This window comes from Pelodiscus sinensis, chromosome 3 (genome assembly GCF_052426305.1).
Source record: "Pelodiscus sinensis isolate ZL-2025 chromosome 3, ASM5242630v1, whole genome shotgun sequence".
Taxonomy (NCBI): domain Eukaryota; kingdom Metazoa; phylum Chordata; order Testudines; family Trionychidae; genus Pelodiscus; species Pelodiscus sinensis.
Genome location: NC_143054.1, coordinates 153,880,467 through 153,905,261, shown reverse-complemented (window position 1 = coordinate 153,905,261; position 24,795 = coordinate 153,880,467). Strand labels below are relative to the sequence as shown.

Sequence of the window (24,795 nt, the reverse complement as noted above, 5' to 3'; positions counted from 1 at the left end):
GCGAATGGCTACAGCCCGCGTCATTGCTGAGGAGATGTTAGAGATATTTTCCCAGGTTGGGCTGCCCCGAGAGATCCTCACAGACTAGGGGATGAATATGATGTTGCAACTCATGGCTTAGCTGTGCTGGTTGTTGAATATCCGCACTCTCAGGACCTAGGTTTACCACCTGCAGATGGACAGGTTGGTGAAATGCTTCAAACGAACCTTAAAAGCGATGCTGCATAAGTTCATGGAGGAAGACACTTGCCACTGAGATAAGATGCTGCCAGCATTGAAGTTTGCGGTAAGAGAAGTACCCCAGGCCTCCATGGGGTTCTTGCCCTTTCAGCTTCTGTATGGGCGACAGCCCTGAGTGATTTTAGACATCGTCCGAGAAACCTGGGATGAGCAAGAGGCTACCGCTCGAAGCTCTGTGCAGTACAGCCTGTGATTACGGGACCGACTACGGGAATTGGGCCACTTAGCACAAGAGAATTTACACCAAGCCCAAGAGGTCCAGTCTGCTCATTATAACTGTGGTGCCAGGACACAGATCTTCCAGCCAGGAGACCAGATGTTGCTATTGCTCCCATCCTTGAAATCCAAGCTCCTAGCTAAATGGCAAGGACCATTTGAGGTGGTGAGACAGGTGGGCCTGGTGGATTATGAAGTGCGGCTGCCAGGAAGGAGGAGAGAGTTGCGGGTGTACCATGTAAATCTTCTCAAAGGCTGGAAGGAATGAGAGGCCTTGATGATTACACCGTGCCCCATGGAGCCAGAATTGGAGCCGTCAGCAAAGAAAGACCCTGCGCCATCGCTCCTCGACATTGGCCCAGATCACAATCCAGAGCAACAGGTACAACTCCGCAGGTTGCTGAGTGACTTCCCCCATGTCCTGTCATTCAAGCCCAGAAAGACGAGCTTGATGTGCCATCACATCACTATCCCCCCAGGTAGAGGGTATGGGATCACCATCGCCCGCTCTCTAGGAAGCTGTGGGACACTGTTTGGAAACAACTCGATCAAATGCTAGCTTTGGGCATGGCAGAAGAATCCTGGAGTGAATGGAGGAGCCCCATAGTCCTGGTACTGAAGGCAGATGGGTCAGTTAGGTTCTGTGTTGACTTCAGGAAGGTAAACGCCGTCTCCCGCTTTGATGCTTACCCGATGCCCCGAGTGAATGAGCTCTGAGAATGATTAGGTCATGCCAGGCCCTCGATTAACCTATGCCCACCACGAAGAAGCAGGTGCGGCAATTTCTGGGACTGGCGGGATATTACTGCCGCTTTATTCTGAACTTTGTGACCACAGCAGCACTCTTTACAGACCTCACAAAGAATCCTCGGTCGTGCCACATTGAGTGGACCCTAGACTGTGATGCCTTTCAGATCTTGAAGGCGCAGCTAGCCCAGAAACCTGTGCTCATCCAGCCGGACTTTGATAAACCATTTATTTTGTAGGCTGATGCCTCATGGATAGGATTGGGGACTGTTCTGTCCCAAATAGTTGAGGGTGAAGAACACCCCATTTTGTTTCTCAGTTGTAAGCTGAGACCAGGGGGAGACCAGGTACTCCATGAAAGTACCGCGGGAGACCAGGTACTTTCCACGAAAGAACAGGAGGCCTTCGAGGTAAAATGGGCCATAGAGACCCTGAGGTATTACCTTCTAGGGAGTCAATTTACACTGGTCACTGACCATGCACCACTGAAATGGCTCCATGCCATAAAAGACTCTAATGCGCAGGTCACGTGTTGGTACCTGTTGCTTCAGCCTTTTGTTTTCCAGGTGGCGCATCGCCCAGGAAAGGCCCACGCTAACGCAGACTTTTTTTCAAGGACTGATGAAGAGGGAATGGCAATGCCCCCCTTGCTGAGCCTCTTAAGGGGGAGGGTATGTGACGGGGCAAAGCAGCTCTGCACTAACCTCGCAGGGCTCAGACAGGGATACCTGGCTGCAGAGGCCCTGCTCCCACAGCTCTACTGAACACGCCCAGGCTGGCTGAAGCTCAGCTAAAAAAGCCTGGGAAGAGGCTCAGTCTGGGCTGGAGGCCGGAAGGGAAGGACCTAGGAAGGGAGTTCCTGACCAGCATCCACCAGCGACCCCAGGAGGAGCCAGCGGAGGCGCCGGGGCCAGTTGGGACATCGCCGGAGTCAGCCACAGAGGAGAAGTCGCCCCCATGAATGCGGAGGATCCTGCAGGTACATGGGAAGAGGGCCCGACAGACAGGGTAGGAAGTGGATCAGGGCAGGGGCAGGAGCAGCCACTCCCACCCCGGGAACCTCGGCGCATTTTGGTGGGATTTCCCTGCCAAGGGAGTGGTGGGCCATCCTACCACTCATAGGGCCCTGGGCTGAGACCTGGTGGAGCAGGGTGGGCCCAGGTCTCCCTACCAGGGGTGCAGCCCCACCATATCCGTGACCCGCCGGCACAACTTCTGCCTTAAAGGGCCAGCCAGTGACTTTGTTTATTGATCTCGGGTCAGTGGGCCCTGCATGAACGGGACTTGACATAGGGACTCGGGGTCCTATCCCTGCCCACTGGAGGGGGCATGAGAAGTCACCCCAAGACAGGCCTGTAAGATTTTGGGGCTAGGTGAGGATTAGTTGATGCGATTTGCATCGACTATTCAATTAGCAGATAAAGGCGCCTTTGCCTTTGAAGTGTAGAAACAGCCCCAAGGCTGTTTCTACACTTCAAGAGCAAAGGTGCTGCAAGGAACATGGGACCAGTGGGGCAGTTCCCTGCTGGCCCCGTTCTCCCCACGCATTTCAAAGCAGCAGCACCCTGTGGAGCCTGGGATCAGCTGGGGACTCCCCCACTGACCCCGGGCTCCGTGCAGTGCTGCTGCTTTGACATGCCTTGGGAAGCCCGGCTTTAGGCTCCACACAGCATTTCAAAGCAGCAGCGCCATGTGGAGCCCAGGGTCAGCAGGGGAGTCTCCAGATGATCTCAGGCTCCATATGGCATTGTCACTTTGAAATGCTGCCTGTAGCCTGGGGACTCCCCAGCTGTCCCCGGGCTGCATGCAAAGTTTCAAAGCAGTGCATGGACTTCGGGGTCTGGCCCACGGCTACATGCAGCGTTGCCACTTTGAAGCACGCCCTCTTCTCCCCTCCCCGTTCCTGCATTTTTTTGGGGGGGAACTACTAGTCAACTAGTGTGTTCACTTTGCTTATCAGATAGATGATTACTTGACTAGTCGTTCAAATCCTTATCTACTGTGGGTACCTTATCTGCTGCGCCAGGGCCGGCCTTAAGCCGATTCGGCCGAATCAGGCCCCATGCCTAAGGGAGCTCCGCGCCCTGCACCCAGAAGTTGGCTCCCTCGGCTCGGCTGGCTGGGCTCCCCACCCTTACTTGCGCACGCTGCTGGCTGCTGCTGCAACCATGCAGGTGGGTGGGGAGATGCCCGGGTTTTTGAAACTGAAAAGGTGGCGGCAGCGGCACACACGGTTTGGAGTCCGGCCCCGCAGAAGGCAGAAAGTAGGGGAGGGGGACAACTAGGGGGAGGTGTGGGAGAGGAAGAGGCTTGTGCGGAGGGGGAGAAGCGGTGGGAGAGAAAGGGGCTTGTGCGGAGGGGGAGCGGGAAGGTACCAAGAGACAGGGTGGAGGAAAGACAAATGCCAGGAAGCCAAGCACAGACAACGAGGGAAAGGGCAGGAGGGGAAGTGTCAGTGGGAGGGGGCACAGGGTGATGCTGGGAGAGGAGAGGGGAAGGGCATTGGGGGCTGGAGGGGGAGGTGCTGGGAGAAGGCTTGAAAGAAGGGGTGGGCATGAGAAAAGTGGGGATGGAGCAAGGCATGTGTGAGGGCACAGGGGCATGAAGGGAATGGGAGCAGAGAGAGGATGGGCATCAGGGAAAAAGGAGGCAGGGGCAGTGAGGGAAGGGGGAGGCACGAGGAGTGTGCAGGGCTAAGGGAAGGTGTAGATGCCAGGGGATTCTGGGTGTGAAGCAGAAGGGCAGATACCTGCAGGGGAGGGACCAGCACCAGAGGAGAAAGGCAGGACAGGTGTGTAGAGGGAGGTGTTAGAAGAGAGGTAGCTCACATGATCAGAGTGGGGCGACTGCAGGAGTGGGCACGGGGGGGAGAGAAAGGCTGGTGGAGGGGGGCAGGTCGCAGGAGAGCTGAGGGCAGTGAGAAGGGCAGTGAGAAGGGCAGGAGTCAGGACAGCAGAAGAGGGTAAGGAGTTGGGGGGCAGCTGGCACCAAGGGAGATGATGGAGAGGAGACATGGCAGCAGAGAGAAAAGGGAAAGGTTTATAAAATATTTATTAATAACTTGGTATGCTGCCCACGGCTAGTTTGTGCCCTGCGGTACAGTTTGGGCTTATGTGGGGATCAAAATGTGGCCAAACCAAAAAAGCAGTCAGTGTAATGATCTTCTGTTGATATGTTTTAGTAGTTAAATTCTTGGACTGTCATTGCTCATGAAAAATGCTGTCACATGGGTAGAAATCGGGTAAATATTGCATTTTATTAATATCAGCAGAACTGACTTAAATGGGGCCTGTGTGTTGTGTAGTCTTGCCTTAATTTTTGTATTCATGCCTGTCAGAGTGAGAGAAGCTATTTTATATATTTGCGTGCATATGAAACCACACTTAAATTGAGGCCCTCAGCATGTTCTGTAAGTATCAGTGTGGCCCCTGGGGCTTCCAAAGTTGAGTTGCCCTAGCTCATCCCTGACAGATGTCTGTCTAACCTGGTCCTAAATATTTGCAATTTAAGCCCATTGCTTCTCATCCTAACCTCAGAGGCCAAGCAGAACAAATTCTCTTCCTCTTCCTTCTTATGATACTCTTTTAGGGTATGTCTACACTACAAAGTTAATTCAAACTAACAGCCGTTAGTTCGAATTAACTTTAATAGGCGCTACACATACAAACCGCTAGTTCAAACTTAATTCGAACTAGCGGAGCGCTTAATTCGAACTAGGTAAACCTCATTCTACAAGGGCTAACGCCTAGTTCGAATTAAGTAGTTCGAATTAAGGGCTGTGTAGCCACTTAATTCAAACTAGTGGGAGGCTAGCCCTCCCCAGCTTTCCCTGGTGGCCACTCTGGGCACCACCAGGGAAACTCATCTGCCCCCCTCCCGGCCCCGGAGCTCTTAAAGGGGCACGGTCTGACTACGGTGCCTGTGCCAGGTGCAAGCCTGCCAGCACCCAGCCAGCAGACCCTGCACCTGGCATGGCACGAACCAGCCACCCGCTGCCACCCAGCCCTCCGCCTCTTCCCGAGACCAGGCTGGCGGCTCCCGGGAGCTTGCCCAGATCTGCAAGAAGTGGGCGCCCACCTGGTCTAGTGCGGAGATCATGGACCTCATCCACGACCTCCGCACTAGGCACAGGAAAGTGGCCGTCTAGGGCAGGATAGCTGTCAGCCTGGCCACCCAGGACAGGTTTGCGTGAAAATCAGGGTGGTCCAGTGAGACCCCTGACCCTGAGCCCTGAGCTTAGAATGGCCGTACTGGGTCAGACCAAAGATCTATCTAGCCCAGTAGCCTGTCTGCCGACAGCGGCCAACACTAGAACCTGGAGGGGATGGACCGAAGACAATGACCAAGCCATTTGTCCCGTGCCATCCATCTCCAGCCTTCCACAAACAGAGGTCAGGGACACCATTTCTACCCCTTGGCTAATACCACTCCATGGACCCAACCTCCATGAATTTATCTATCTTCTCTTTAAACTCTGTTCTAGTTCTAGTCTTCACTGCCTCCTGCAGCAAGGAGTTCCACAGGTTGACTATTTGCTTTGTGAAGAACAACTTTCTGTTATTAGTTTGAAGCCTGCTACCCATTCATTTCATTTGGTGTCCTCTAGTCCTTCTATTATGGGAACTAATGAAGAACTTTTCCTTATGCACCCTCTCCACACCACTCGTGCTTTTATAGACCTCTATCATATCACACCTCAGTCTCTTCTTTTCTAAGCTGAAAAGTCCCAGTCTCTTTAGCCTCTTTTCATATGGGACCTGTTCCAAACCCCTGATCATTTTAGTTGCCCACCCTCTCTCTTCCTCTCTCCCACCTCCTTTTCCCAGTCTCCCTGAGTTTTGTTCAATAAAGAGAGTTTCTATTTTTGAACACACGTGTCCTTTATTTTGTACATGAGGAAGGAGGGGCTAGGAAGGGGTAAGTGGAAGGAGGTGAGGGAGGAATGGGGTACGAGCCCCCAATGGGGAGGACTGGGGTGGGTCTGCGGGCTCCTCGGGGTGGAAGCTCTCCTGCAGCCCCCCGATTAACCCCCCCCCCCCGGATGGCAGCCTGCGGCAAGTGCAGCCGGGCTGATGGCCGAGTGCTGTGATGTGCCGAGTGTGGGCACTCAGGGCACTCCAAGCCAGGACTGCTTTGCAAGCGGGGAACCCCTGAGAACTGTCTGTCCCGGGTGGGGGTCGGGTCCCTTTAAGTACAGCCCTCGGCTAGCCTGAGACAGCAGCTCCACGCTCTAAGGCCTAACCTGATGCCCTGCCGGCACTGCTTCTGGCCATCCTTAACCTTGGTTCAGGGTCCACTCAATGTGGACATGCTATTTTGAATTAGCAAAATGCTAATTCAAACTAGTTGTTAGGTCTAGATGCACTAGTTCGAATTAGCTTAGTTCGAATTAACTAATTCGAATTAAGTTAGTTTGAATTAGTGCTGTAGCGTAGACATACCCATAGAGACAACAGAGAGTAGGGTGAGTCCAGTACTCTGGTTAATGACTGGTCAGGGTGACTAACTATTATCAGCCAGTGGTCTGAATGAGCTATCTACTGCCATCTGTTAATCAACTGTAGGAAAAGGTTTCACGAGCAGACCTTATTTATATAGACAACCTACTTTGCCACAGAGATCTGTAGACACACTTGCTGTGTCAAGGTGACCAATTTTAGCTCTTTTGGGTTGAAATTCACTTAAGACTTGGAGCTGGGAGAATGAAATGTTGTTATCCATATTGTATGATTAAAAGGTAAAAGACCTGAACTAAATATGACCTGGCTTAGGGTCTACCATAACTTGAACACTAAGCAGAGGGTAGTGAGTCACATCTAACTGAAAGTCACAGAAGATGGAAACAGGTTTCATTTCTGGTGGTGTAGAGTCTATTTGGGAGTCCTCAATTATATCTGACACTTTACATCCAGTGTTTAAAGGCAGAGCTGACTAGAATCAATTGAGAGTCCTTGTCTTGTCTCAGTGATAGCTTGAGCAAAAATCATTGATAAAATCTTGTGTAGACTGAGCTTGGACTGAACATGCAGGCAGTGTGTTGAAGGGCAGTGCAAAGGAGGTAATGGTGGTGAGGTACCATATTACCTAGTGAAATCATTGGTGCTGAAATCACTAAGGACTGGAATTTGACCACAGAACTGACACTTTCTTAACAAAGACTCCATTTTTGCTATTTAAAAAGTAAATCAATGTAACAGAAAACTGCAACACTCTCTGGTAACTTTTTAAAAATCAAACTTTATTGAAAACATTGGATAGTTTGTGATTGAAAATATCTGACCTACACTTAAGGAAACTGATTTAATTTTGTGTAAAATTTTGCATAATAAAGGATGGCATTTTTTTTGAAAATGTTCAGCTACATTGATATACATTTTGATCAGGTCTTCTGATGTGATATTTGTGTGAGGTTGTGGTTTGTTGTGTGGGTGTGGTTTTTGTTTTTTGCTCAACAAAAAATCCTGGGTGGGGTGGGGAGCCGCCAAAACAGTTCAAATTGGGCGCCGCACTTCCTAAAGCTGGCCCTGAACTGCGCCATTGAAGGAGCCCCCGAGCCTCCCTACATTCTGGGCCTTTTTTGTCCTTCCTATGTCCCCAGGGTGCCAGGTCCGTCCATCACCAAGCTGGTGGTGGCTGTCCAAGGCTTGAAAAAGCTGAAGAGATGCTGTAAATTATACAAGTAGCAGTGGTCTCACTGCTCTTGGCTCTACATCATTTAACGTTTTTTAATACAGGCAGTCCACTGGTTACGTACAAGATAGGGACTGTAGGTTTGTTCTTAAGTTGAATTTGTATGTAAGTCGGAACTGGCGTCCAGATTCAGCCACTGCTGAAACTGACCAGCAGCTGACTACAGGAAGCCCGAGGCAGAGTTGCTCTGCCCTGGGCTTCCTGGAATCAGCCGCTGATCAGTTTCAACAGTGGCTGAATCTGGATGCCTGGGACAGAGCACCTGGGGTGCTGCCGGGTAGGTCCCCGCAGCGCTGCACCTCGGCGCTGCGGGGACCAACCCGGCAGCACCCTAGCTGCTCTACCCCAGGTGTATCCAAGTCAGCTGCTGCTGAAACTGATCAGCGGCTGATTCCAGGAAGCCCGGCACAGAGCAACTCTGCCTCGGGCTTCCTGTAGTCAGCTGCTGGTCAGTTTCAGCAGCGGCTGATTTGGGGATGCCTGGGGCAGAGCAGCTGGGGTGCTGCTGGGTTGGTCCAGTAGCGCTGTTCCTTGGCGCTACTGGACCAGCCCAGCAGTACCACAGCTGCTCTGCCCCAGGTGTCCTGATTCAGCTACTGCTGAAACTGACCAGCAGCGGCTGAATCAGGATGCCTGGGGCAGAGCAGCTGGGCTGCTGCCGGGTTGGTCCAGTAGCGCCGAGGAGTGGCGCTGCAGGACCAACCCGGCAGCGCCCCAGCTGCTCTACCACAGGTGTTGGCGAGAAAAGCCTGGTCTGCTGGGGGAGGGGTACACTAGCTGAGCCCCCCCCCAGCAGACCAGGGAGACGCGGGCGGTGGGACCACCGAGACGCGCCACGGTCCTGCCGTCTGCATCCTCCGCAGCTTTGCTCCGCGTCTCCCTGGTCTGCTGGGGGGGCCCCCCCAGCAGACCAGGGAGACGCGGAGCGGCTTTTCTCGCCGCAGAGGACGCAGGCGGTGGGACCGTGGTGCGTCTGTGCGGTCCCGCCGCCCACGTCCTCCACAGCTTTGCTCCCCAGAAGACCAGGGAGACGCGGAGCAGCTTTTCTTGCCCCGGAGGACATGGTCGGTGGGACCGCGGTGCATCTGGGCGGTCCTGCTGCCTGCGTCCTCCGGGGCGAGAAAAGCCCCGTTCGTAAGTACGGATCCGACATAAGTCGGATCCGCGTAACCCGGGGACTGCCTTATTTTAATATTTAACTTTGCAGATGACATTGAGGGAGAATTAAATAATGAAGAGGAGAAAACAGTGATTCAGAGCTGTTTAGATTGCTGAATACAAGAAAATATGTGTTGTAATGGCTACATGTAAATATGTATATCTACTGTAAATCTAGGAACAAAGAACATAGGACATACTTACAGGATGAGGGACTCTATCTTAGGAAGATGTGACTGCGAAAAAGATTTGGGGGTTGCAGTGGGTAAACAGCTGAATTTGAGCTCAAAGTGGGACACTGTGGCCAAAAGGCCTAATTTGTTCCTTAGATGCATGAACAGCGGAATCTCTGCATTTGGCACTGGAGCAACCACTCCTGGAATGCTGTGTAGAGTTCTAGTGTTCACAATTCAAGAAGGATTTAGAAAAATGGAGAGTTCAGAGAAGAGACACAAGACTGACTAAAAGGATTAGAAAATATGTCTTAGGGTGATCGACTAAAGGAGCTCCATTATTTAGCTTAATAACGAGATGATCAAAGGGTGAATTGATTTTAAAAAAATTGTCAGTGACAGAGAATCCACAACACTTAGCTAGTTGTTCCAGTGCTAAATTAATCTCACTGTTAAAAATACATGTCTTATTTTCAATCTGAATTTGTCTAGCTTCTACTTCCAGCCATTGACTTGTGTAATACCCTTCTTTGCTAGATTAAATATTTGTTCCCCATGTAGGTACTTAAAGACTGCAATCAAGATTGCCTGTGCTGCTTTCCACAGCTCTCATTGGCAGAGAACAGTGAACCGTGGCCAATGGGAGCTACGAGCGGCAGTTTCTGAGGATGCTCAGGTAAATGAAGTGTCTGGCAGTCCGCTAGGGGCTAACCCTGGTGAACCATGCCCGGCTCGCAGGCTGCTTATTACCCACCTCTGCCCTACAGCCTGATACTATGCCAAGTAACAAGGCTGGGATATTTGGGAAAAGGATTTGCTTTAAAAAGCCAAATTAAGTCCTGGCGTAAACAAATGTATCTACATACATTATGATTTACATACACGTCTATAACATCATGCAAACTCACATCTACAGTACATACACACTTCTGTTTGGGTATGCATATATCTATACATGTATCACATGTATGATATAGTTAGTGCATGCTTTTGTTCACAGATTTCTGCATTTCTTTACAAGGTGAAGTGAAGGAAATCATTACCATGAAAAATAAACAAAAAGATCCTGTCTCTGATGAATTGTTAATGACTCTATCTACCATGCCAAAATTTGGATCCGTAACTCTGCCCCGATGGCAACAGTGGAGGAAACTGTAGTGAATATTTATCAAATGCAATGCAGGTTACACAAAACCGTGATAAAAATGTATGTGTCCTGTGATACAGTTGCCCCCTCAGGAAGAGGAGAGGCTAAAGGAGGTCATAGGAAACTTGTGCAGAACCCACCAATCAGGAAAGAGAACATTAAGAGAGCCAATCAGCAGAAGGCTTGCTGGAGCATCTCATTTATAAAGGTTTCAGAGAGGTAGCCGTGTTAGTCTGTTTCAGCAAAAGCAACAAGGAGTCTTGTGGCACTTTAAAGACTAGCAAATTTATTAGGGTATTAGAGCATAAACAAAAGCATATGCTCTAATACCCTAATAAATTGTTAGTCTTTAAAGTGCCACCAGACTCCATGCCATTTATAAAGGGCTGCTCAGCCGAGAACAGTCTCTCCCAGAAAGGTAAGGGAGAAGGATTGGCTTCCAAAACACACCTAGATAGAGCACCGCAAGGCAGTGTTAAAGGAGCAATAGGGTGTTCCAGCCTGAGGACTGCCAAGCTGTGTCTAGACTGCATCCCTCTGTCAACAGAGGGATGCAAATCAAGCACGTTGAAATTGCTAATGAAGCAGGGATTTAAATATCTTGCGTTTCATTAGCATAAACATGTCCACCACATTTTTTTAAATGGAGCTTTTTCGAAAAAAAACCCCAGCAGTCTAGACATGAATCTGTTAAAAATAAACCCTTTTTCGACAGATCCTGTATTCCTCAAAAAATGAGGTTTACAGGATCTGTCGAAAAAGGGTTTATTTTCAACAGATCTGTGTCTAGACTACCGGTTTTATTTTCTAAAAAAGCTCCCTTTAAAAAAAAAAGTGGCAGCTATGTTTATGGTAATTAAGTGTGGGATACTTAAACCCCTGCTTCATTAGCAATTTAGACTTGCTTGATTTGCATCCCTCTGTCGACAGAGGGATGCAGTCTAGACGTAGCCCCAGAGTGAGGCCCTGATACAAAGGGCCAGAAAGGTGCTAGGTGTACTGGGCAATTGGCTCAGGGAAAGAGCTGCAAAGGAGTTGGCAGTGAATTGGTAGTGAGTGGATACCAGCTCTAGGGTCCTTGGGTAGGGACCCAGAGTAGCAGGGCATCCAGATACCCTCCACCTCCATTTGCCACTAAGATTAGGGGTCAGTGAAAGGCTGTCATTTGCCACTGAGGCCAGCGGCTTGAACCAGAGATGGCAGTTTACCACTGAGAAAAGTGACTGGATTAGGCCTGGGAAAAACACCCTCTGTGGGCCAAATCTGGCCCACCAAGCCACTGGATCCGGCCCACACATGCAGCAGGGAGCCTCAGGCAGACTCACCTGCATGCCTCGGCCCCCTGCACACCGCTCAGAAAAGCAGCTGGTGGGCTTTTTGTTTTTCAAAACTGTGAGCAGGTGGGTGGAGAGAGTGGTGCTTCACAAGCTGCTCCCATCCCCAGCACAATCCCATTAGCCAGTTTCTGGCTAATGGGAGGTGCCTGTTTCAAGAAAAGGCAGCATGTGAAGCACCAATCCCCCCTCCCCTCAGGCTCTTATTCACAGAGCTCATGGTCCTGCAGCCCTCTGCCCCCTGCCACTCCTACCCTCATCCCCCACATAACCCAAACTCTCTGTTCCCTCCTGAGCCCATACCCCCTCACAGACCCTGCACCCCAATCCTCTACCCCAGATCACAATCCCCTCCTGTGCTAGATAACAACCCAAACCCTGAACTCTAATCCCCTGCCCTAGATCAAAACCCCAAACCCCTGAAGTCTTGTCTTATACCTCAGTCCCCTGCCCTAGATCAAAACCCCAAACCCCTGAAGTCTTGTCTTATACCTCAGTCCCCTGCCCTAGGTCACAACCCAAAGCCCTGCACTCCAATCCCATGCCCTAGGTCACAACCCCCTCCTGCTCTTGGTCACAATCCAAATCTCTGCACCTCAATCCTGTGTCGCAGGTCACAACTTCTTTCTTCACCCAAACTTCTCACAGCCTCTCCTGCACCACAATCCCTTATCCCAAGCACCCTTCTGCACCCAGACCTTACACCTTTTCCATTAATATCATGGATGAGTGCGGCCCTTGACCACTTATCAAAATCTAGGAGTGGCCCCCCATCAAAAATTATTGCCCACCCTGGGATGATAAAGTGTGGGTTCCCCTGAAAAGGAGCGGGGGAGGGGGGAGGCAGCAGAGCAGGACACAGCAGGAGGCAGAGCCCAGAAGAGGAGTGATGTGGATTATGGATGGTGGAGGCAACAGAGAAGGAGTAAATGCAAGTGAGACACCATTGGAAGAGATGCCCTTCTAACAGACCTGAGCTGATTCCCAGAAAGACCATCAGGAGGTGCCACAGCGGTGGAGAGTTTTTCCCATACCCCTGTACCATTGTCTACAGTTTCCAGTGCTGCAACTTTCAGTGGAGCTTCACTGGTGGTGAATTACATATCCTGTTTTTATTAGCACAGGCAAGGCCAGCACAATCTGAAACACTTTTAATTTGATTTTTGATTAATGCAGGCTGTACTCACAAGATATTTCTCCTCCAAAATATCTAATTATTTAATTATTTGCTGTTATTAATGGAATGGAACTGTTCAAAACAAACAGCTAGAATGGCTGTTTTGCAGCAAGCTCATAATCATCAATTCAGATATGTAGAACCCTTCTGAAAATTATATTAAGCTGGCCTGTTGAACTTGAAAGGCATATTTTATCCCAATCAATGCATAAAAGTAAAATTATCTATAACTAAAGCATGTTTCTCTGCTGTACAGTTCAGCTGTAATGATCCCCACACACTGCACTTGCACATCAATTATGATAATCATAATCACGGTCGTTAAGCTGAATGTTCATTATTATCAGGATGCTGGTGACAGCAGATTCAATCATCGGGTGCAATGGGCAGGCAGTCACAGTCCCACCCAAGTTTCTGCAGACAGCGTTGTGCCACATTAAGTCTATGATGTGTTCCACATCCCACTCTATTCCAGAAGCTGTAGACGGTAAAGGTCAACTTTATGTTCTGTGCAATATGCTTAGGTTCTCTAAATTAATTCTTTGGAGTACTTGGATATTTTATGCTTTGTAGATAATAAAATTGTATTTAGGGCAAAAATCCATGTGCAAATAATGAAACAGGGCTGCAGCCATGTTGTAATTCATCTATAATAAGGCATATGAGGAAAGATTTTATCAACAAGGAACATCTTAAAATGTCACTTCCTGAATTTCCCAAACAAGCAAAACATGAAATGCCATTAAGTCAGTTGTCTAAAATGCATATGCAAACTAATTCTAATTCAGATTAAAAGCTGTAGGCTAGCATTTGTGTTTCAGTATACAGTATATGATCACATGAGTGTTTTGACAACCAAAACATTATCTTTAGTATATTTGATTTCCAGATCGTCCAACTATTTGAGACCTATCCTTATAGATTAAATTCATGGTGATTTATAGGTTTTCAATAATAAAAGTGCACATGTAATATAAATACTGACTAAGGTATTCCAAAGCATTTGCAAATAAATAAATGAAAATAAAAAATACACAGGCTTTAGATATATGATGTCAAAAAGTTGTATTCGATTATTTAACAGGTTTTACAAATGTGGGAACCAAAATTAAGTATTTATATATAATAGTTGCAAATATTCCTCTTTGCCTATTTATATGCTTTCAGCAAAACATGTAAATACAACACTATTTTTTCTCTTAACTTGCTGAGATATTTGAAATGTTCCTAGAGTATGATGACAAGTTTTGAGATATTACTAGCAGAAATAAAACTATCAAGTTCTCATATTCACTAACAACTGCTATTATGTTCTGAGAAAGGATGAGCTATACTATATCTTGTTCATTGAAGAGGAAATATAGTAAACTAATATTCACTCTAATTGTTTATTCTTGCCTCAATTGGATATTAAGTAGTTATATGGGCAAATTCTTATCTTTTTGTGATTTTTAAAAATTAACAGTATATACAAACCTGTGTATAAGTCTGTGGAATTTTTAAAGTAAATACGATGTACACATAACACAGGGAAACTAGTTTTTTAACAGATTACTTGGAACAGGCTCAACATACTTTGCATTAACACTTGAAGACCATTCACCATCAAAGTGATTTCTTGGGAGTACTTAGTGTAATTTGTAGGCTTTGCCTGTCATGGGTGATCACATTTCAAGAAAAAACAGTATTTCTCCTTCTCCAGTGCAGTGCTACAGTGATAGGTTGAATGGACATCCTAAAAGGGCAATCAACCACTGACTCAGATTGTCATATAAATCTGTTTGCATATAAAATTTGATACATTCCAAGTAGGAAAATCATTTAAGTGTTAAGCATGAGTAACAGATTCTGAGATCAAAAAGATCCATAGACTTTTGACAGCATTAAGGTGTTTACCATTTTGTTAAGTGTCTTCCAGGCTATGTCTAAACTGCAGACTTCTTTTGGAAGAAGCTTTTCCGGAATAGTAATAGAAATGTATCTGTGTTAGTCTGGTGTAGCTGAAGTAAAATGCATGACTATGTAGCACTTTAAAGACTAACAAGATGGTTTATTAGATGATGAGCTTTTGTGGGCCAGACCCACTTCCTCAGATCAAATAGTGGAAGAAAATAGTCACAACCATATATACCAAAGGATACAATTAAAAAAATGAACACATATGAAAAGGACAAATCACATTTCAGAACAGAAGGGGGATGCGGGGGGAGGGGGGGGGGAGGAGGAAGGTAATCTTTCGAAAAAACTTCTTCCAAAAGAAAGTGTCCAGACTGCCAAAGTGCATGGAAAAAGCAATCTTCTTTTTCAAAAGATAGTGTTCACATTGAATGGATGCTATCTTGCATTTAAGATGTGATTACTATGGACGGAGTGGCCGCCAGGGCACCTGTGCTTTCTCCTCTTTCCTCCTTTCAAAAGGACTCCCTCTTCCCCGTCCACACACGCCTTTTTCCAAAAGAGCTCTTTTGGAAAAAGGCTTCTTCCTTGTAGATAAAGGATTACCTCTGTTGAAAAAATCCCTCCGTTCTTTCGATTTTCTTTCAGTGATTGCAGTGTGGATGTCCTAAAAAACTCTGTAGTGTATACATAGCCCTATAGAGTTTCCTGCATATTATCTTGTGTACAGTACAGTGATGCACAATATAATCATATATCCAAGAAATAAATTTGTAGATCACTTAAAATGGTGATTAAAAATAAAGAGTTCCTCTTTGAAAGGCAGTGATTATGAAAATCTGATCTTGGACCTTTTTTGATAGGGCCCTTTACCCTAAAAAAATGGTGAGGAATGGAGTTTTTACACTCTTTCCTGATGATAATGACTAGTAAAAGCAGCAGGTAGGTCAAGAAACTGATTTTCTTTCCTATTAGCTCCCTGTTTTGGTAAGTGCCTCCTAATTGAAGCTTCATATTGATTTAGAATCGGTAGTTGGAAGGCTAAATGTCATACTGGGTTAATGGATATAGCTGTTCACCTCCAGAGATTTAGGTTGAAAATTGTCTAAGATCACAAATAAAAATGAGTTTGGTGGTCTCAGCTAGGTTTCTAGCTTATATGACATATAAAACCTCCAAACATACAGTTTGATGTGTCTGCCTATCTCTGATCAAGAAATGCCCAGAATTAGAAAAGCAGAATTGTTGCTGGTCTGACTTGAGGAATATCAGAAAAAAGGTGTTTGGAAAAGCTTTTAAATAGGCTATTTATACTATGACACCATGCCTGCTGGCTTCAAACAATGCTGCTTTCTCTCATTTTGTTTTAAATAAATCCAGATTTTTTTTAAAGGACTCAAGTATTGGCCTACCTGCAGTTTAGTAAAAATAATTGTTAAAATACTGCAGTCTTACTATGTTGACTGTAAAAGTTGGGGAAAGAACTTTTTTTGCTTATTAATTATCTTAATTTCCAAATCAGACATTTGATAGCAAACACAAAATGTAGTGTCAACATTATTTTAGAAATCAAGAATTCCTTTTTCCTTTTGCTCTCACCCTTATGTTCAGCGCCAAGTTGAAACATTTGTGAGGATTACTGTTTTAAAACTGGAGAGATGGTGGGGGAGAGAGAGCAATCATGTCTTTAACAGACTAAAGGTTGGCTAGCTACAGTATCATTCCTGTAATTGCAGACAAAAAACAAATATGATTCTTTCTTTAGAGAAGTTTTACTGGAAAAACAGAAAAGCAATTTACAAAACTGTGGGTTCTTGACACTTTATCTCGTGTGTAAATATGCTTTTGATTTTGTAGGTGTGGGCGTACATTTACAGGGAAATGTTGCATCTGACAAAGAAAGTCTTTACCCACAAAAGCTTATACTCCAATACCACTGTTAGTCCATAAGGGTACATCTCGACTACAGGCTTTTGTTGACAAAGCTTCTGTCGAGAAAGAGCGTCTAGACTACATCCAGTTCTGTTGACAAAGCAAGCCGCTTTGTCGACATCAGAGTGTAGACGCAAAGGACAGTGTAGATACAATAACGCCTTCTGTTGACAGAAGGCGTTAATCCTCGTAGAATGAGGTTTACCACCGTCGACAAAACTGCCAATTTCTGTCGACGTTATGTTGACAGAACTTGGCGGCAGTGTAGACACAGGTATAGTTTTGTCGACAAAAGTCCACTTTTGTTGACAAAACCCTGTAGTCTAGACACACCATAAGGTGCCACAGGATTCCTTATCGCATTTACAGGGAAAACATGCTTGAAAACTGATTAAACATGTCTTAAACATTGTTATAACTGACATTATTTAAAGACCTGATATGAACATCCAGTACTGTTAGAAGATTTTTTTTTTTCTGATTTATTCAATTGTATCCTCACTGAGCCTCTAATTTGTACAAATGACCAGAAGACCAATTCTCCTAACCCAGATACAAAGAAGTCCCATTGACAGAACCAGGCTCTGGTTTAGAAGGAATTGAGATATGATAGCTTTATTTTCTTTCACTCATTTTAACGTAAGTCCACTGGGAGATTACATCGAATTTTTTGCTTGCCAAATCTGACAAGAATTTAGAAAAATAGCCAAGAAGCAAATGTTCAATTCTCAACATCCCCACTCCCCATTTCATACTTTGTGATTAATGATCTACACGATTGGAGCTTTTAAACTTTTGACATCTTATCCTGTATTGAATTCCTGATATGTATATATTATTAAAAGTTTTGAGAAACATCCCATCATATAGTGTTAGGAAATAGAAAGACTGGATATGGTTTTTGGCAAATTAGACAATGATGAAACTATCTTATGGAAACAATAGATCTTTGCTCATTTTTAAAACTGAGCAGATGATTGGAGAAGAAAAACATTTGTTAAAGTTTGTTTCCCTTTTTGTTGAGATTTTCAGCTGTGTTCACTTAAGTGTTTCATATTTATTCTTCTACCAGATCAAAAAAAGCAGCAGATAAAACAGGATACCTTGTGCACAAACTACCAGCAATGTATTTATCAGAAGCATTTTCCCCCAATAACTTTAGGTCCTTATTCCATAAAGTGTCAAGCACCTCCTGGAAAGAGCTGAGTCCCCTCAACTTCAGTTGACTTCAAAGAGAGTTGAAGAAGCTCAATACCTTGTAGAATCAGGCATTTAAAGGGCAAATCCATTATACTGCTGGAAGTCCTGGATCAGTGCCCACCAGAGTTATTGGAAATGTTCCCATTGAATTCAATAAACTTTGGACCAGGCCCAATGCTTTCAGATTTTAATAAAATAACAATCTAGAAAACTACCACTTTGCTTAATATTACAGTGACTCACCTTGTTTGCTATCCATTTCTCATAGTGTTCTTCTCGGAAATGTTTGATTCCATAAGTCATTTGGCCATATTTGCTTGATGTATGAATTAATGGGTCATAGTCCTGGTTTTTATGACATGAAGAAAATGGCAAAAATCTGAAAGATAAAATATTTGTATATTTATTATTACTCTACTGTGGCTGCAGGAGGTAGTATTGTAAATCAAAGGTATAAATACTGAATAAAAGAGATGAGCAGAATATACACCCAACACACTTTCCACTAACTTTTTCATGTGTAGCTATAGAAGTTATGTATTTTCTCTCCCGAGCTCTTTTCTTTTTTAAAGAAGTGGTGCCACATTACAGAATCATACAGTGATGATATGATGGAATGGAAACTTTTACATGAAGATGTAACTTTGATTCATTTGCATAAACAAAATATTTAAACTGTAGTTTGTTTTAGAAATTACATCCCAAACCCTGAGGGCCCAATTCAGCTATTCTCACTCACTATAGGGTGTGTCTACACCAGACACAGAGGACCCTTGGACTATTGGGCATAGGATATCTGGAGAGGCTTGCCATGCTCCTGATCCCAGGATGGGACACCCTCCCTCCACAAGCCACCTCTAGAAGGAGGCAGGGAACATACACACACACATACACATACACATACATGCACTCACTCAGCAGTCCTGCACATGGCACACAGGCATACCCACAGTCTCAAGAAAGTCCCCACTCCCGGAGACATTTGGGCCAAATGGCCAGAGTGCACATGGCCTGGCTCTAAGCAAATCGCCTGTAACAGAGCAGAGAACTCTTGCTCTCGGCTCACAGATGGGGGCTGGGCTTCAGGCACTGTCCGCCCCCCCCCCCCCCCCGCGATTACTGAACATCACTCTTTGTTTCCACAGCTGGACAAGATGCAACAGGAGGGCGGTCAACACTAGCGGGACAGCCTCCCAGACCCGAGGCTTCCGCAGGTGCACCTGTCTCATGGACAAATACCAGAGGCAGCACCTGGCAGCACTTTGGGCCCTGCACCAAAACATCCACAGCTGGGTCGAGGAGGACCTGAAGTTACAGCGGGAGAGCTGGCAGGAACTGCTTGTGCAGGGCTGCTCCCTGTGCACTGATGTGCGCTCTCTTGAGCCGAGCACGATGCCTCCTCCTGCTCCAGCCTCTGCTCCATCTACTGCTGTCTCTTCTCCTCCCACTCCCTCTCCCCCTCCTGCTTCTCCCTCCACACACCCCTGGAGATACCAAGGTCCCCGCACCTGTGGTTTTCAACACCCCTCTTCTTCCACTCTCTCTCCTCCTCTCTCCCAGGTTCTTTCCCCAGTCTCTCCCTAGTTTCTTTGATCCCGCAGTTATGTACAATTCAGAGTGTTTAGTTTTTCCAAAAAAAAGGTGTGTCTATTTTTTCAACAGGAAAGGGGGAAAGGGAGGGGTAAGTGGAGGGACAACAGTGAAGGGTGAAACAGAAGCCCTCAGTGGGACGGACCAGGGGAAAGTGTTACTGGTCCCCCGGGGAGAAGCTCTCACTCAGGGCCTCCCAGATGTGCATGGCCCCCTGATGGGCCTGCCGAATGGCAGCCATGCACAGCTCCTCGTTGGCCCTGCCTAAGTGGTCAGCCTCTACCCCCCACCCTGGCAAGAAAGCCTCTCCCTTCCATTCGCATAAGTTGCATAAGCACGCAGCCACCATATGTGGGATGTTGTGCTCCCCAAGGTCCAGGCGGGCGAGGAGACATCTAAACCGTGCCTTTAAACCAAAGGCATCCTTGACCACCATGTGAGCCCTGCTCAGCATGGCATTAAATGCCCATCACGAGGGGTTGAAGTGGCCGGTGTATGGCTTCTTGAGCCATGGCTGCAGGGGATAGTCTGCATCTGCTACCAGGCAGACAGGCATGTCCACAACCCCGAACCTGATGTTGTGGTCGGGGAAGAAAGTTCCAGTGTGCAGCTTCTGGTACATACTTCCTGAAGACACATGCATTATGCTCCTTCCCTGACCACCCAACATATATGTCCGTGAAGTGGACCCGGTGGTCAGTCATGGCGGAGAGTGCTGTGGTGTCCTGAAGCAGGGCAACCAGATCAAGAAGAGAAAATGCTTTGCTGTCCCTCAGAGAGGTAGGCAAGCAAGCAGGGAAACCGGGAAAATGGTTGTACAGGGGAGTCCCTTTAAGCACGAGACTCAGGGTATGTCTACACTACCACCCTAGTTCAAACTAGGGTGGTTAATGTAGTCAATCGAAGTTGCAAATGAAGCCCGGGATTTAAATATCCCGGGCTTCATTTGCATCTTGCTGGGCGCCGCCATTTTTAAATCCCCGGTAGTTCGGACTCCGTGCCCACGGCTACACGTGGCACGGAGTAGGTAGTTCGAATTAGGTAGTTCCACAAGGTGTAACGGTAGTTCAAATTAGAGAGCTAATTCGAACTACCTACTCTGTGCCGCGTGTAACCGCGGGCACGGAGTCCGAACTACCGGGGATTTAAAAATGGCGGTGCCCGGCAAGATGCAAATGTTTAAATCCCGGGCTTCATTTGCAACTTCGATTGACTACATTAACCACCCTACTTCAAAGTAGGGTGGTAGTATAGACATACCCTCAGATAGCCTTAAGCAGCAAACACAGGAAGCAACTACTGACCTGATGCCCTGCCTAAACTGATTCTGGCTGGCCTTGAATGTGATTCAGTGTCCAATCAGTGCGGATGCGCTATTTCGAAAAAGCTAAGCGCTATTTTGATATACGTTTTGTGTGCAGATGTGCTATTTCAAAATAAACTATTCCAGAAACTCTCTTCCAAAATAACTCTTCTATGTAGACATAGCCTATGAGTCCTTCCTCAGTAGAGCCCTTCAGCACAGGAGTGGTCATAGCTGCTGGGACCAGACTCTCTGCCTGTCTCGCTCCCTTCAATGCAGCTTGATAATGCCTGCTGGACAAAGCCTGCAGGGGGAAGAGAATGGGACTGTGCTGAAGAGTCGGAATCCAGAGGGCTCTATTTGGCAGGGGGCCTGCACGTACAGGGGCAGGGGGCCTGCTCCTCCCATGTCCCTGGTCCTTCAGCATTCCTGTTTCCTTCTTCTGCATTAGGGTGGGAGATGAGAATAGGCTTCAACTTCCATATGGTGAGTGCCCCCCCCCTTGGTGTCTGTGGCTACATCTACACTGCAGCGCTATTTTGGGATACCAGAAGTATGCCGAAATAGCTATTCCACGTCTTTTGAGTGCACTCGTTATTTCAAAATAGATTTTGAAATAACAGGCGCGCTATTCTGGTGTTCCTGTAAACCCTTGTTCCATGAGGGTTAACGGACATTTCAGAATATTGCTTTATTTCAAAGACTGATGCTGTGTACGCAGTAATAGTGCACCCATTATTTTGAAATCTATTTCAAAATAACAAGCACGTGCAAAAGATGCAGATGTTGTGTAGACAGTGTCAAATTGAAATAAGCTATTTTGAAATTACCTCAAAATAATCTACGCAATTTATGTTGTGCAAATTGCATAGCTTATTTCAAGGTAAGTGTGCGGTGGAGATGCACCCTGCGTGTCCTGGGGACTTTCCTTCCTTCCTGGCCTTTCTGAATACCAGCACTCCACTCCCACAACACACTTGCTGCCCTTTATTTTCCATTTATTATGGAATTCTTTCCTGTTTTCAAACATATTAAATCCTAATATATTCCCAGGAAACTAAATAACTGAAAATAAAGGGCTAATTTAGGATTCCTAAATTTCTCCAAGGTCCATCACAGATTGTAATTTTTGCTTCATGGCTTTACTTGTCTTCTGGGAGAGTGAGATAACCACTCTAAATCCTTATTCAGTCCATTTTCCTTACTCTATCCTAATTTGATTGTGTTTTATTTGCTGTTTCTGTCTGTAGTCTAGTTTTGAAGTTTTTTGTAGAAGGATGGCTACTTTTAAATCCGTTAGGGTATGTCTACACAACAAAGTTAATTTGAAATAACAGCAGTTATTTCGAATGAACTTCAATAGCGTCTACACATGCAAACCTCTATTTCGAATTTAATTCAAAATAGCGGAGCGCTTATTTCAAATTTGGTAAACCTCATTCTACGAGGAATAATGCCAAATTCAAAATAGCTATTTTGAATTAAGTATTGTGTAGGCACTTAATTCGAAATGGGGGCCTCCAGCCCTTCTCAGTTTCCCTTGGTGGCCACTCTGAGCACAAACAGGAAAACTCTTCTCCTTTCCTCCAGTCCCGGGGCCCTAAAAGGGGTAAAGTCTGGCCACTGGGCACATGCCAGAGCCAGGCCTGCCAGCAGCCACAGACTCTCACCTAGTGGCCGCACAATGGCAGCCAGTGGCAGCCAGCCAACCCCCGCCCAGTCCCCTAGCATCCAGGGGCCAGCCAGGGGCCGTAGATGGCACGCGCCCACCTGGACTGGGGCGGAAGTCATGGACCTCACCGAGGTGTGGGGGAAGGCCCCAAATGTCCATGATCTCCACACCAGTCAGAGGAATGCCACTGTCTATGGTCGCATAGCAGCCACCATGGCCCGCAAGGGACACAGGCGCACCCAGGACCAGGTGTGCCTGAAAGTTAAGGAGCTGCAGCAGGCATACACAAGGGCCACCAGGGGTGGTACCACAGCAGAGGCTGCCACCTGCCCCTACTTCCCTTCCCTCGACCGAATTCTGGGGAGTGGGGCAGTCCACGCCAGCCCAGGGGGCAGCGAGCCGGGAACTGAGAGCCCTGACCCAGGTGCAGCAGAGGGGCCACCACCAGCTGTCCGGGCACTGGAGTCGGCAGGGTCGTCTGGGAAGGCCATACCAGGTAAGTGCCAGCATTGTCCCCTACCCGGGGGGGGGGGGAGATGGAGAGGGAGACCAGGGAACAACCGCGTGGGCCATGTCTCCCACGGATCACGCAGCCACCTGTGCATGTGTGGGCATGTGCCATGCCACCCTTGGGCAGATGGCTCCAGCTGCATGCTACACAGGAGATGTGGCCCGATAGCCACATGTGTCTGTGAAGAGACCCGACACGCTCCCCACCTCGGGGCGGGACACAGCAGGACGTCTTCCCTTCACACGCCCCCTCTACACAGGGGCAGGGGATATCTCCCCCCCACCCTGGCCACATTATACACAGCACAGGGGCATGGGTGCATCTCGGGGCAGCTCCCCCTCCTGGGCAGAGCCGGACATGCCAACCATGGCCTCTGTGCAAGCACATCGGCTCTGACAGTGCAGGGCACAGTCGCCCTCACCTCGCAGGGGGTGCTGGGCATCATCCACTGTGTCCCCAGGGAGAACTGACCACTTCTCCACCCGCCGTGCTGGGAGACATGTGGCTTGGCAAGACCCCCCAACCGTGAGCCCTGAGCTTCCCCTTCCCCTTCTTCCCCTTGCTTCCCTCTTCCAGCTCCCTCCTCCCAGTTTTCCCCCTCTTCTCTCCCACCCTCTCTCCTGCCCTCTCTCCCCCATCTCCCCAGTTGTGTTAAATAAAGACAGTTTCTATTTTTGAAAATACATGTATTTTATTTGACATCAGGAAGGGGGGGGGGCTAGGGAAGGGTAAGTGGAAGGATGAGAGGGAGAAATGGAGTACAAGCCCCCAGTGGGGCAGACTGGGGAGACTGTTAGCGCTCCTCAGGGTGGAAGCTCTCCCGCAGGGCCCCCTGGATCCTGACAGCCCCTTGATGGTCCTTCCGGATGGCAGCCTACAGACAGTGCAGCCAGGCTGCTGGCAACGTGTCCATGAGATGCAGCACAGTCCCCAGGGGCAGGTCTGGTTCCATGTAGCAGAGTGCCATGGTGTCCCAAGTGCGGGCAAGCAGAGCACTCTCTGACACAAATGCTTTGCTGTCCCTCAGCGAGGTAGACCAGCAAGCAGAGAAACCTGAGAACTGTCTGTCCAGGATGGGGGGGTCAGGTCCCTTTAAGCACAGACCTCGGATAGCCTGAGGCAGCAGCCCCACACACTAAGTCCGACCCTGATGCCCTGCTGGCGCTGGTTCCGGCCAGCCTTACCTTCGATTCAGGGTCCACTCAATGTGGACATGCTATTTCGAATTAGAAAAACACCATTTCAATTTAGTTTTTGTGTCTAGATGCGTTATTTTGAATTAGCTTAATTTGAATTAACTAATTTGAAATAAGTTAATTCGAAATAGCGCTGTAGTGTAGACATACCCTCACTGAGTACCCAGGGAGGTTAAAATATTCTCTTATTTGTATGTGTGTTAACTTTCTTAATGTCTGATTTGTGTCCCAGGCCACTGCTTCCAGCAGCTCCCTTTGGCTGCAAATGGCAAAACACAGCCAATGGCAGCTACAAGGCTCCATGGCTGCGGAGCTGGTAAGTAAACAAACTGGAGCAGCCTGGTAGCGGCTTTCTCAAGATGGGTCCACAGACCATTTTGAAAGACACTGCTGTAGACAATGGATAGATGATATGTCCTGCATGGAAGCCAGAGACATGTAAGCAAGAATAGAGGTCAGTAGGTTTCTGGTATAGGGTGGTATTTATGTAACTATCATTTATTTGTACTGTAGTGTCCAGAAAGTGGCTCTTTTGTGTGGATTGGTCCATACTGAGATTGATGGTGGGGTGGAAATTGTTGAAATCCCAGTGGAGTTTTTCAAGGGCCTCCTT

The 24,795-nt window shown here is 47.4% G+C and overlaps 1 protein-coding gene across 1 annotated transcript in view; it reads right to left on the bottom strand.

Moving 5' to 3' along the window:
- The window catches only part of SPATA17 (spermatogenesis associated 17), a 239,796-nt gene that overhangs the window by 54,302 nt on the left and 160,699 nt on the right, over window positions 1-24,795 (bottom strand). Inside the window, exon 9 of the mRNA XM_006137342.5 lies at window positions 18,154-18,289. Coding sequence (XP_006137404.3) covers window positions 18,154-18,289 — 136 coding nt within the window. The remainder of the gene's footprint in view (window positions 1-18,153; window positions 18,290-24,795) is intronic.